At 37.6% G+C, this 14,265-nt stretch overlaps 1 protein-coding gene across 8 annotated transcripts in view; it reads left to right on the top strand.

Moving 5' to 3' along the window:
* Nucleotides 1-10,548, top strand: part of PTHLH (parathyroid hormone like hormone) — a 113,320-nt gene extending 102,772 nt beyond the window's left edge. For 6 of the 8 annotated variants that reach the window (XM_032432760.1, XM_032432759.1, XM_032432754.1 and 3 more), the window contains 2 exons: nucleotides 5,508-5,930; nucleotides 10,069-10,515. In XM_032432760.1, the coding sequence (XP_032288651.1) occupies nucleotides 5,508-5,930; nucleotides 10,069-10,078 (433 nt within the window). In that variant the 3' untranslated portion in view covers nucleotides 10,079-10,515. Of the gene's footprint in view, nucleotides 1-5,507; nucleotides 5,931-10,068 lie in introns of all 8 variants that reach the window. The other 2 variants (XM_032432757.1, XM_032432758.1) reach the window with 2 other exon arrangements.
* The last annotated feature ends 3,717 nt before the right edge of the window (nucleotides 10,549-14,265 follow it).

The following is a 14,265-nucleotide window of genomic DNA, read 5'->3' as shown; positions in this document are numbered from 1 at the left end:
AGCGGGGAGAGTCGTCTACCTGCCGGGGAGGCTGAGACCGAGTCCTCAACCCCGGCGGGAGCACTGGTTGAACCTCAAGGGGAGACTGGCAAGAGACAGATTTTCCATGAGTTTCCGTAAGAGGGAGCGCAGAATCTCCTCTAGACAAAGATCATCTGCCTGTAGTGAAAGGAAAAGGTTTTACTTCCAGGACCTGGGAAGGTTTTATTGCAAGAGACAGATAACTCGGAAGAAGCTGAGGGAGCCGGGGGACATATGTCTGTGTGCGTTTGATTTACAGACTGAATGTGGGTGGCAGTTTGTGTGTGAAAAGCAAAAGCCTTACATCTAACTTTATTATGAATGACATAATTTTAAGCATATAAAATGGACCACATTACATAATGAAGGCATATTATATAATAAAGTAGTAACAACTTTGCAATGGCACAACTCCAAAGTTAGTATTGATACAGCCCAGGAACGCTAGAGCGCTTGACTCCAAAATGAATATTAGGTGTGGAAACTTGTTTTTTCTTGGAATTATTGCTAACAGTTCTTTAATCTGGAGTCAAATATTTGCATTGTAGACCGAAAACTTGTATTTTAGCATTCTCATTTGGTGGTTCTTTTAAGGATAATTTTGACTTTAACATAATCATACATCCACGCACAGCAGAGAAATATTACCATGTTGTATGACTGAAAAGTTGGAAGAGCAGTCGAGTAACACTATCTTAATAATCTGTTGGACTGAGCAGTACGTTAATGTGTGTAATACCATCTTTGGGTGATCTTTAAGCTGCACACTCAGTGTTCAGGATGGGAAAACCATAAAGTTGGAGAACTGAGAGGAGTTTGCCTCTGGAGAAGGAATTAAGGAGCTTTTACACTAACAATAAAAATAGCAATATCCAATATTTACAATCAAGTTCATGGTGCTTCCTTGTAAATTCCCGAGGGTGTACAAAAAGGCAACTGTTTTATATGTGCCCTTGGTCTATTATTATTAGAGCAGAAAATCCTTAAATGAAATTACTTTAGACATGTCTGAACCTTGGCACCAAAATGAAAATCTATTACGAATCTCCTAAGGCAAATTGTGTAGAACATTGTACTGAAGATAAAGCTTCATTGTATTCTTCAAATCAACGTTTTGCTGATGTATTTCTGAAAATTGTCTTCAGACTTTTTGCTCCTTTTAAGACTTGTATTAAATTATTTAAAGTCCATATATAAATATAGATGAAGAGTGAATTTTTAAAAGCATGCTTAAATACTGGCCAAGAAATACTGTCTTGGAACAGAGCCAGTTTTTTCTTTAGAGTTGCTTGAGAAATACCTGTTTTCTCTTTTGAGAAACAGTAAATGGACCATGATTAAATCCACAGTTATGACATAAAAATAGTGCTAAGTTGTCCTAAAGGTTATTTTTAACTCTTTCTTTGTTGCACCTTGCAAAATACACATCAGAAACCATTTAACAGCCAGAGACTCTGTTATAGTTTTGTTTGTGGTGAAATACAATATTGTAGTTAAACACTCACGCTCAGCAGATGGTTATAAAACTACCACAAAACATTCTTATAGTTAATGGCTAATAGATCATCATATTACAGCCATGGTTTTTCATGAAGGCTGAAATCATCAGTAGATGAAGATGTTTCATCAAATTATTACAGCCAAATGAAGTTTAAAAAAAACAAGTCATTATTTTTGCTTTGCTGCCAAGTAATAGTAAATTTTGTGTGCTAGACAAAACATTAGTGTACTATTATACTAAATCAACCTAATTTCTTGAAAGAAATGTTAACATATAATCAAATCATATTACTCCCCAATTACTTTTCACACCAAGTATTAGGAAACTGCTTTAGATGTTTTTTCTAACTAGGGAATGACTTTGGAGGGTGTGTGTGTGTGGGGGGGGACTACTACAACAATAACACTTCCTAAGCCACGCAAAGGAGGCAATTATAAGTTGTCATAGTCCAAAAGATTTTAATTAATGGGGCTAGAGCATGAAAAAATTGGAAGTTGGAAAGTGAGGCCTATAGACATTCTTGTCCCAATGAACATGACTTTCAGCAGGTAGCAACCTTTGTGTTTAAGTTAGAGAGGGAATTCCAGCAGATTCAGAAACCTAAAACATAATTGGGTGATTTGCTTGGGAGCCAGACTGGGTCTATTCCATTTAATGAAAAGCATAACTTTTGACTGAGTCATTTGGGTTGGAAGGGACTTGTGGTGAGTCATCTTCACTCTAACACCCGAACCCTGACTCGTGCATGTACCACAGAACTTTTCTTCTCAAACCCAGACTCCTTCCTAAGTAGCTGAGCATCGGCACAAGCATGCTGCTCCTTCCTGTGTTGGAAGAGGCAGTCCTATCACTCCCTTTACTCCCTGCGTTCCTTGATAGAACCTTGAATTTACTCTTCTTCCCTGAAAACTCCCTTGAGAGTTATTTCTCTTTAGAGCAGAAGAGCTATATTTTGACTGGATTTATACTTATCTGTGTTAAGCATTTCCTCCATATTTCTGAAAATTTTTTTACAATAATCAAAGGAGACCATAAACGTACCATATGAGGATTGTAACAAATGCCGTGTGAACCACTGGGCTAGGGGATGTTTGCAGATGTATAGAGTAATAGACTATTATTGAGGCCATATTTATCACTTAAATATTTCAGAATTATCTAAATGGAAAGCCTCCTTAATTTAGATTCATTGCTCCCCACCTATGTATATCTAGCTTGTACATGCTAGTAATTTACCCTTGTGTCGGTTTGTGTCTTGTTTTGAAAATAAATAAAACGCTCTAGGGATCTTATTCCCTTGTTGACCATAAAGATAGTATTATATTCCTGCTCTTCCGGTGCAGTTGCCCAATCAGAAATTCATTCTTCACAATATTTTCAATGCAGAAGTCTTTGAGCTGTTCCTTGTGTTCACAGCGTTTGAGATTTAACATTTAAGAAAATCTGTGTTTTCTAGTATTATGTTAACAATTACTCCTAAAAGGCAGAAAGAATCTTGGTACCTCCACACAAGAGAGACACTATTTTAAACTGGACAGAGTTGTGCCATCTTTGTAGACTTTTATAAAACAGGAGGGTAGCGTGAGCCCTCCTTTTCTCATGAGAACCATCCTGAGAAAGTACAGTTCTTGGGTTAAGAAGGCACTGTGACTCACAGTTGACAGGCTGGCCAAGATGACAGGTATATATGCCAGGCAGAGGGGGAATATAAGCAGGGGTGGCCTGATTAGAACAGACCGACTATTAAAAGTTTTGGCTTCGAGTTAAGCTAGAATGGGTTATATTATACATTTGGAGAGCAATACAGATGGGGTGGTTATCTGCCAGGGATTGAGAAAGAAAGAAAAGCCCCAGATCCTATAAATGATCACTGGTTCGGAACTTCCTTTCATGTGACATTTTGCTAAAGGATACTTATTAAACTGCAATACTTATGAAATATGCAATTAATTCAGACCTATTCTTTAAAAATGTTATTAGGGAGTATAAATGTATTATACCAAAACCTCAAATTTGTATATTATTAAAAGTTTCCAGAATACTAACTGTTGCCATAAAGTAAGTGAATTTTAATCTAGTCACATGTGGCACCTTCAAAAAGGAAGAGAGACTCCTTCATGCCTCATTTAAACCAGGCTCCTGTTAAATTCCTTTCCATTAAGTCATGTCTTTTTTGAACAAGCTGCATGGCTTCAAGTCGGTCCACACACTAAAATACTAAAAGGAAGCTGGGATTCTGGCTATAAGGTCTAGAGAAATAATGCCTGTATTTTCATGTCTTACTCTTCTTTGACTCACAGTATCACTAGAAAATCTCTCAGTTTCCCCCAGTGATAATCCAAACTCTAGAAATCCTAGTTCCTTATTTTGGGGGATGAAAATGGCCTTGCTGGAGCAGTAAGCTTGATCTTCAAGGAAGCTGACAAATTGCTCTCCATTTGCCCACTGTCCCTCATGGTTCCCACCACAGGCTTTTTACTCTATGCCCTTCACTTCTTGTTTCCTCAGCATACACTTCCACTTCCACAGGAGAAAGGATTGAGGTCGTTGAAAGGCAATCTTTGGTTTCAGAATCAGAGGACCTGGTTTGTGGATCCCTGGTTCTGTCATTGAATCTCTCTGACCCTCAACTTCCCTATCTATAAAATGAAGATAATGCTATTTTTATTGTCATATTTCTCTGAGGAGTGAAAGAAGTTGTACTAATGAAGGCAAATAAGGGACCCAGATACTGTGTGTGAGAGAGGTAAGAATACATGGGAGATAGCCCTGTGAAGTACCCTCAGACACTTGACAGAGAACCACTTTGAAGAGTTACCCAGTGGTAGAAATTGGAGTAAGGTAAGGCAGAGCTGAAGCAGGCATGATATGACTGATTAATCTATGTGATCCCTGCATATGGTTAATAATATACACACAGAATAATACAAGAATATGTGGATGGACATTTAAACAAGAGTCAGGGTGCCATCTAAGAGGATTGATGGGAAATTAGTTTGTTCTTTTCATTAGAGTGTTGTTTAAACCGAAAAGTCACTTCATACTTGTTCCTAGAGACATTTTTTAAGACAAAGAGAACAAGTAGAAAAGTGAATGTCTCACTTAAGTCCTAAGGATAATACCCTCTGCAATTCTAAATTTAAAAAAAAAAAAAGTAACTTGATGCATGGAAGAAATAGAATGATCTCAATTTAAACACAAAGAAACCCATTTTAAAGAGACCACCCACTACTTTACAGAAAAATACACATACTCTCTCTCTCTGACACTTGGCTTTCAAATATAGGCTCCTGGTAGCCTATACTCTACTCCTCATATTAAAATTCAGTCTAAAAAAATAAATAAATAAAATAAAATAAAATAAAATAAAATAAAATAAAATAAAATAAAATTCAGTCTGTTAGGTAGTTCCCTAGACAGGCTCTACTGCTCACTTCATCTCCAGCCTCTGTTTGCCTTTACTCTTACAGCTTGCTGTTCTTTGAGATTCAGTATTACTATTTTCTTACGAGGGTAGTGGTGTGTGTGTGTGGGGGGGTGGGTGTGCGTGCATGCGTGTGCACCGGGGTGAGTACTCAAGTACATTCAGCCTCCTTTTAATTTCACGGGCTAGGACGTCTGGATTTATTTTCCCAGCACAAGTCTAAAAAACATGAAAAGCTCAGTTTTTTCTGTCCATTGCTGAGAATAACTGAATCATAATGTTTTAAGTTGAGAAGACAGCATAGAAATCTCTGAATCTGACCCTGCCTTTTAAATGGAGAGGCCCATGTTCTCACCGAAGCCACAGACCTGGGGAGCGGCATAAATGGGATTTGGGGCTGCAGACTCCAAACTGCCCACACTTCCGTTCCCTCTCTGCTCTTTCCCCGCTCCACAAGTTTGCTTCCCTTCCAGCTTATGCCTTTTCTCTTGTCTTGGAGGTCTATACCAACAACTAAAATATTATCATTTTCTTCCTCTCCTGCTGTTTTTTCCCTTAAAGCAAAAGAGCTGTGTCTGAACATCAGCTCCTTCATGACAAGGGGAAATCTATCCAAGACTTACGGCGACGATTCTTCCTTCACCACCTGATCGCAGAAATCCACACAGCTGAAATCAGAGCTACCTCGGAGGTGTCCCCTAACTCCAAGCCTGCTCCCAACACAAAGAACCACCCCGTCCGATTCGGGTCTGATGATGAGGGCAGATACCTAACTCAGGAAACCAACAAGGTAGAGACATACAAAGAGCAGCCACTGAAGACACCTGGCAAGAAAAAGAAAGGCAAACCTGGAAAACGCAAGGAGCAGGAAAAAAAGAAACGGCGCACTCGGTCTGCCTGGCTCAACTCTGGCGTGGCTGGGAGTGGGCGAGAAGGGGACCACCCATATGACATCTCTGTGACATCGCCGGAGCTCAATTTACAGTAAGTGGCTTCTATGCCCCATAGACTTTCCTTGGTGTGGCCCCCAGCTGGGGTGTGTAGGGTCCTTCCACCCACCACAGCTTGAACAAACCTAGAATGTCCTCCCTTTCTGTGCCTCTATCCATTGCTCCACAATTTAAAACCTTACAAAAGCAAGATGGCTCAGAATATTATCTGCCCTCAAGCAGTGTCCTCCCACCCCCTAAACACAAACGGGGCTTGGATAACCTGTGTCTATTCCTCCACCATCTCAACCCCAACACCAATCCTTTACTACTCTACCAAAGATTTTCCCTTCTTAGTCCAGCTTCAGAAGCCTGGGACCATCTTCATCATTTGCTGCAGAAGTATATTTATTTCCCTACTCTCACACCTTGGCAAACTTTCTTGATCGTTTTGTCATTTCTTACTTTTTTTTTTTCACTTCAGGGGCGAACCCAGAAGGCTTTGATATGATCTACAAACACCACAGAACAATACTGTACCATAGACAATTCTGAGCCGGTCACATTTTCCATTTAATTATATTTAATTAAACCTTAAATTTATTTTCATTTAAATCAACATTAAACACTTAAACACACACTCTCAATTTGTTTAATTAAATTTAACTCTTGTTTCTACCAACTCATGAAAAAAAAGTCATGAATGCTGAAAATTTTTAAGTTTTGACTTGCGAAGGACAACAGTTTTTTCTCATGTATCTATTTATCCACTGGCAAGTTGAAATAATTTTTCCAGGGTATTGCAGTACGAATAATAAGACTTCACATTTACATGGCTTGTTCATCCTTGGCTCATGGATGCAGGTGGTAATGGCATTCACTGACTTCGGGGTCAAATACCTTCAGTTCAGTTCAGGTCTTGGGTCTGAACTTATTAAAGTTCACAACCGTGGGCAAGTTACATGGTCTAAGATTCACTTTTCTCTTCTGTGAAATGAAGATAATGATTATAACAACCTCACAGGGCTGGGTGAAGATTAAACGAGATTACATGGGTTACATGCTTGTCATAGTAAACAATAAAGCGTAACTTGTTGTTTTGGTACTTTTAGATCTAGTGCTGATTGTTCTATCTATCTGGATATGTGTGTTTCTGTGAGGTGAAAAAGCAGCAAATATTAACCTCATTTTATAAACCAGAAAGCCAAGGCAATCCATGGCTAAATGACCTCAACAGCCCTGGGAACTGGGATAGGTAGTCCTCAGAACTGGATTTGTTTCCCCTTTTCTGGATATTTGGACCAGCACTGTGTTAGTGCTGCCTCCTGATTCAGGCATTTTCACCGACAGGATCTTTTCTGGTTTTTGCTTTTCAGTATCGCTCTTCTGTGGGGTTTGAAAGAAAGAGGAAACCACACAAGGACGTGTCATATGCAGCTAATTATCTCATTAATTAGAGTCCCTCGTTATTTCTCCAGGCCTTTCCTCTGACTAGTAGAGATAGGATTACAGGGTGATATTTCAAAGGGGAGTTTGAACCTACTTACCATCACTTGTCTCTTAGATTTAGGTTGACAAAACTCATCATTAAATAGCATATAAAATGATAATTATATTGGACAAATATTTCCACTTCAGTAATTAAGGAGTAATGACACTAGAGAAACCTTCAGCAGAGTGAATGACCTATTTTGCAAATATCTAACGGATCTGTAATGGGTACAAACCCTGTAAATCTTGGCTCAAAGCACATATTCAGTGTATTTTAAGATAGGATCCTAACTGTACATACTTAGAACTAATGCAAGGGCTTTATTGTCAGAGCCTATTTTTTATCCATTGTCTTACTCTGTGTGTACATACATTTATTAGAGTTCTGAAAACGAAAGTATACTTTTTTATGGATTTCGTTTATTTAGGATTTGCAATGCTCTGAAGTATCTGGGAATTTAATGAAATTCAGCACTCATCAATTCTTATGCCCACAGCTACCCCTATGTTAAAGAGATCTAGTAAAAATTAGGCCGTGGCCTAATCAAATCCAGACCTAGAACTGAAAGAAATAGAATGTGTCTGCTTTCTCCTTTCTGTTCCCTGGTTGTGAGGGACGTTCATGGAAAGCATTGTTTGTTTGGCAGCCAGATGTTGGCCCTCTCCCAGTACAACCCAACAGAGGTGCAGGGAAGATCGGGGAAATTTAGGAGTGTACTGATGAGACTCTGTGGGGCTATGCAAATGTTCTAATCCAAAGAGAATCTTTTCAGAATAACTATTTTGCAGTTTCATAAGCCACCAACCTTTTATTAGTGTCCTCTCTTTAGTCTCTTTGCATTATTATACAGTGATCTGATGATATGGCAAGCACAAATTTTAGTAAAATATATGTATTTCTTAAGAGAAACTACTGAGCTAAAACTGTCTGGCTCCTCTCCCATGAACCAGTGGGAGGTATATAGTTCAAATGTTGGAAATTACATTTTGGAATTTTTGATGTTGTAAATGAGATGTCCAGATACAGTAGGACTCATTTAATTGAGACCATATATTTTGCCTTGGTAAATATTGACTTAGAAATAATACAAAAGCTTGTCAATATTCAAAACAGACTCTAAAGTGTTGTCATACACACACACACACATACACACACACACACACAAAACATACACATACACTTTCAGGTCATGTTATATGTTTTACTTGGCTATTCCAAAACGTGCCATTATAACAAGCAAACTGGCTGGACAAGGGGAAATATAATTAAAAGATCTTTTCCTTGGTCCTTTATTTCTTTTCTCTTTCCTTCCTTCTGAGGAAATAATTGTTCAAAATACTCGTCATTCCCTCCCTGCTTGCATCATTCTTAAGTTCAATTCACTAGATACCTTTCAGTACAAAAACATTTTAAAATTGATACAGCACACAAATTATTGAGTTTCACAGTCACCTTTTGGGCTTTATTCATAACATACATCCACCCACCATTAAAAATGTTAATCTTAAGTTATTTTCTCTGCAGTTAGGAGCTATTTTGCCATTCCAATCAAAACGATTGCTGAAGATGTCAATTTCTTAAGACATTAAAACACCCTAAATGTTCAACTTGCTTTTATTTCTTCAAGCTGCACAAAAAGTTCCTAAATTGTCAAGAGTTGGCTCTTCTGTAGGTCTCACCCCCATATGAGTCTACCATGTAAAACTCTGCCCACACTCTGGCTGTTAATGCAATGGCACAGCCAATCGAGTTCCATTCTATAGGTGCTTCCTTAGAAACCACTGAAATAGACACACAAAGAGAAGAGAAAGCAGAGAAAATGCTGCTGGCCCATCTTAAAATACTGTCACTACAGTGTTTTAGAAAGAGTTAGAAAAGGTGTCAATCCCCGATGGTAATTTATTCTGCGTGATAAACACAGTAAGCTGAAATACTGCTATTTTATACTTTCAAATCAATTGATTCTTATTCCCTAATTTAAGATGAGCTTTCCCAATTTCTAATTCCAGATCAATTCCAAAAACCAGCAGAGTGAGAGACAAATAGTTCTTAGTTTTGACTTCAAAAACTAAAATCCAAAAATAGTTTCGTTCATTAGTGTTTAAGGACAGCTAATGGAATGACTGATATCATCAAATCACCAATCAAACATACTGTTCAATTACACATCCTTCCAACATTTACTCCAAATCACACCCTCTACTCTCCTAACAGCTATTATCTTAGCGAAAGTTTGGCCAAATGGAAACCTGAACAGAATAAGCAAATTCTGGATCACCCACGTCAGGCATCACTGGGGAATAAACTTCTAGCAAGGTGTATTTGATGATGGACTGCACAACCTAGCCTTATTTCCAGACTCTCGAATGTGTCCCTTCTCCTCCAATTGACTTTCCAATTGGCAGCTTTGGAAAATTCTCCCAGGGTCTCCTTTTTCAGACAGAGTCTATAGAATTAGAAATGCAAGCCTTTTCTCTTCCTTCACTACATTGATCATTCGATCATATTGAAGACCCTGCTGTAGCAAAGGTTCTGGAGAATCAGGTGGATCCCACTGATACCTCCTATTGGGAATATTTACAAGAAATCCCTGGAATCTTTTCCATTGTAATTCTGTGTTCCTTTATTTTTTATGCCTTTTCATTTGTTAAGGAGAATTAACCTATTTTCTCCTCTTCATTCCCTTCCTTCTCTTTTTCAGGAGGCATTGAAATTTTTAGCAAAGACCTTCAGAGGACGTATTACAGGATTCTGTAATAGTGAACATATGGAAAGTATTAGAAATATTTATTGTCTGTAAATACTGTAAATGCATTGGAATAAAACTGTCTTCCCCATTGCTCTATGAAACTGCACATTGGTCATTGTGAATATTTTTTTTTTTTTGCCAAGGCTAATCCAATTATTATTATCACAATTACCATAATTTATTTTGTCAACTGATGTATTTATTTTGTAAATGTATCTTGGTGCTGCTGAATTTCTCTATTTTTTGTAACATAATGCACTTTAGATATACATATCAAGTATGTTGATAAATGACACAATAAAGTGTCTTTATTTTGTGGTTGATTTTAATAATGCCTAAATATAATTATCCAAACTGATTTTCCTCTGCATGTAAAAATAGCAGTATTTTAAATTTGTAAAGAATGTCTAATAAAATATAATCTAAATTACATCATGACTCAGAAGGTGAATTATGTATACCCTTTAAAATTTCTACTAGAAGGAACATGATGTAATATTTTTAACTGTATTTGAATATGGTTTTCAGTGTAATATGTTTTTATTGGTACATATTCCAACATTTTCACATTAGCTTTTAGTTAAAAACCACTTAAAATGTATTTCGTCCAATATTTAAGTTCAGTTCAATGGAATGGCTGAACTATGTAGACATCTTTTTATGAGGTATGTCCAGTTTGAAGTGAAGATGGGAGAGGGCAGGAAAAAAAGCAGAGAAGTCAGGAGAAAAGATTATAGAAACTCAATCCAGAGAGTCAGCCAGAGCTGAGAAAAGGGAAAGAGGCAGATCAGGAGCCTTAAGGCCAGGGGCAATTTTCACCAATGTAAAGTTTAATTTGAAAGAGCTTGCTCTTACTGACAAGCATAAAAGAGCTACTTGAGAATTTTACCAGAGAAAGGGAAAAGGACTGAGATCTGGAAAATACGTAATAACTCAAAAAAACATTCCCTGAGGAAGACTGCTTTCCTGTTGTATCACTCACGGCTCCAGGGACTTGGGTTGCCAACAGCATGGTGTGACACCATATGCAATCACCTTTCCACTGTGAGTGTCATCCTACTTGTTCCTACCTCTATGTTCAGATGAAAACAGACGTCTTTTCTTCTACAGAATTTTTTCTTTAACTGTCCACAGCTTAGGACCCACCCATCAGTAAAACAATACAACAAAACAAAAAGTCTATGAATCAAGCAAGCACATATTTGGGATGTATTCTGTTTATGCTCCCAATCCTGTTAGATATCTTTTAGATGTTTGGAAGATGCACAAGAAGTAAAATACTGTAACTGTCCTCATGACTCTCTCATTCTAGTGGGTAGATTATACATACATTTATAAGAAACAACTAAATGCTGGATTCAAGAAACTATTAAATGATCCAAGGTTCTACAAACATTTTATTTTTTTAAGATTTTATTTATTTGACAGAGAGAGACACAGGAAGAGAGGGAACACAAACAGGGAGAGTGGGAGAGGGAGAAGCAGGCTTCCCGCGGAGCAGGGAGCCGGATGCGGGGCTCGATCCCAGGATCCTGGGAACATGACCTGAGCCAAAGGCAGACACTTAACAACTGAGCCACCCAGGCGCCCCTCTACAAACATTTTAAAAAGGAAAGATACACACAAAGGGAGAGATTGGTCTGAGCTCTATGTGATTAGAATAATGTTTTTGGGATATTCAAATATTTAAAGATTGAACTTATTCATATTTTCATTTGAGTCCCATAGCCTTCAAAAGTGGACCCATCTTACTATTTTTTGGTAAGAAATGTGGACCTATGTGAATAAGCAAAACCTAGAATTTGTGCTTAGCTTCACATATGGATTTGCTGGATATGGTTTTTAGCATTCAAAAATTGAAGGCCAACTCACTAAACCTGTATAATGCAACTAGTTTGGAGTACCATAAGAACAGATATGACCACATTTTGCAAAACTCCATCTGAAACTCTAAATCTTAAGATTGCACCAAATCCATCTAAGTTGTTCACATGAAAATATGTTTTTTAAACACTGGCTTGGTAAATACTTGAACATTAAAGCAAGGAAGTATCAGGTTCAGGTCATCTTTAAGTTTTTCTTCACCAATAGCCCATCCCTGAAAAGAAAAGGGGGAAGAGGGAACTTGGGAATTTATGGTTATCAAATCTCACCAAAGCATTATTAATACAATTATTGCCTTTAGAGTCATATGAAGGTCTTCGAGCAATGGTAAAGACTAAAATCATAGGATAAGGCATGGAGTGGAAAGATGAAGGAAGCAAAAAAGCCTTTTAAGAACAAATGGTGATTTTTTTATGACATTGTCATTTTCTATGAAAGAAAAACTGAAATATATAATTTAGGATAATAAGTGTTTAAATATAAATAAACTCTTAGCAAATTACAATCTAAGTGAATATGGTTCAGCGGTGACTTAAGTCATGTTTATAAAGCAATAACAAATAAGGGTGAGTTGGACTAAGTATTCTAGAATTAAGAAAACCTAATCCACTAACTCACTATTAACTTCCTCCAATGTCATTCAGACAGAAATTTGGTATTTAATTAGACATCTAAGATATAGTCATGGACATTGGGGAGTCCAACTCCAAGCAAAAGACAAGAAGTGATAGTTAAGTGTGAAGCCCCTATTCCTTTCTTCTGTATTTCCTTAGCCATTGTTGTAAAACAGGTACATTCTAAAGGTTTGTGCTTACAACACAACTAATACATTCAGGGCTACATTAAGTTATGAATCAAAGTCCATGTTGACATTATTGGTCCTGAAATATTTATCTTTTTTTCATTAACACACAATGTATTATTTGTTTCAGGAGTACAGGTCTGTGATTCATCAGTCTAACACAATTCACAGCGCTCTCCATAGCACATACCCTCCCCAATATCCATCACCCAGCCACCCCATCCCTCCCACCCTCCTCCACTCCAGCAACCCTCAGTTTGTATCTTTATTTTTTTTCCTTTAAGTAGACTCCACACCCAGTGCAGAGCCCAATGTGGGGCTTGAACTCAACGACCCTGAGATCAAGACCTGAGCTGGGACTAAGAGCCAGACGCTTAACTGACTGAGCCACCCAGGTGCTCCTGGTCCTGAAATATTTAAAGTGAATATTGGCATCTCCCTTCCTTGTTACAAAAATTAGTTTGGAATGCAGGCGGCATCAATCCTAGAAATAACAGAGAAACTGATGCTTGTCTTCAGAGACAGCAAAATCATACATTTTGATGGTTAAGAATTCAGTTTTAATTTTCTATTACCTATTCTGAGTACCAGTTGAGCAAATCAAGCATTTAGCTTTCTATATTTAGCAAGCAAGAACAAAGGGAGTCAATCTTTTTAAAATTCAGAAAGCTCTTTCTGGTCATATAGTAATGGACCCAAGAAGAACGAAGTCAAGTAGAACTTCAATTTTATCTTAGAGTCCATTCACTAAATACTGAAATACAGTTTAATAGATGCCCATTGGTGCTTGAAGAACACAAGTTAATGCCTTTCGTAAGAAATTTGAAAATACGTACACCATCACAGGGTGTTAACTTTAGGATAATCTTGAGTTTAATTCTAGAGTTTAATTCTAAAACTGTAAGATACAGTTTAACTGCTATTTTTCCCTTTGACCACAAAGTCCACAGAAAAACGCGATCAGCGCTGGGCAGAAATAATGTGTTGTAGCTGAGAGGGTTCATCTTCTGTAAATCGTATGCACTTTTATTGAGAGTTCTAAGTGTTCCCAGCAGAGCCACCATTCCTTCTTCAAATAAAGGGTAAAAGACATTCCAATCACAAATGTATGCCACTTCCCTTTATTTAATAACCCAGCAGGTGTTAAGAACAAGACTATTACTAAAGAAGTCTATTATATAGTTAGCAAAATGCTGCTAATGGTAAGCTCCTCCAAGGACTCAACTGAACATTCCAGAGGAGGTATTAAACACTGGTAGCTACTAAGATTCCAAAGGCTAAAGGTATTACTTTAATGAATTATATTATCATGTGTCCTGGGGTTAACTCCTAAAGAAAAGTGCTAGTCCTTCAAAGTTACCAATGTTACTTCCCTTTGTGGACTTCTTAAGGGCAGGAACCTTATCATTCAACACATACTACCCCATATCAAATAATAGGATTAGTACATAGCAGGTGTTCAA

Source organism: Phoca vitulina, unplaced genomic scaffold (genome assembly GCF_004348235.1).
Source record: "Phoca vitulina isolate PV1807 unplaced genomic scaffold, GSC_HSeal_1.0 scaffold49, whole genome shotgun sequence".
Classification (NCBI taxonomy): domain Eukaryota; kingdom Metazoa; phylum Chordata; class Mammalia; order Carnivora; family Phocidae; genus Phoca; species Phoca vitulina.
This window is presented reverse-complemented; position numbering and strand designations above follow the sequence as displayed.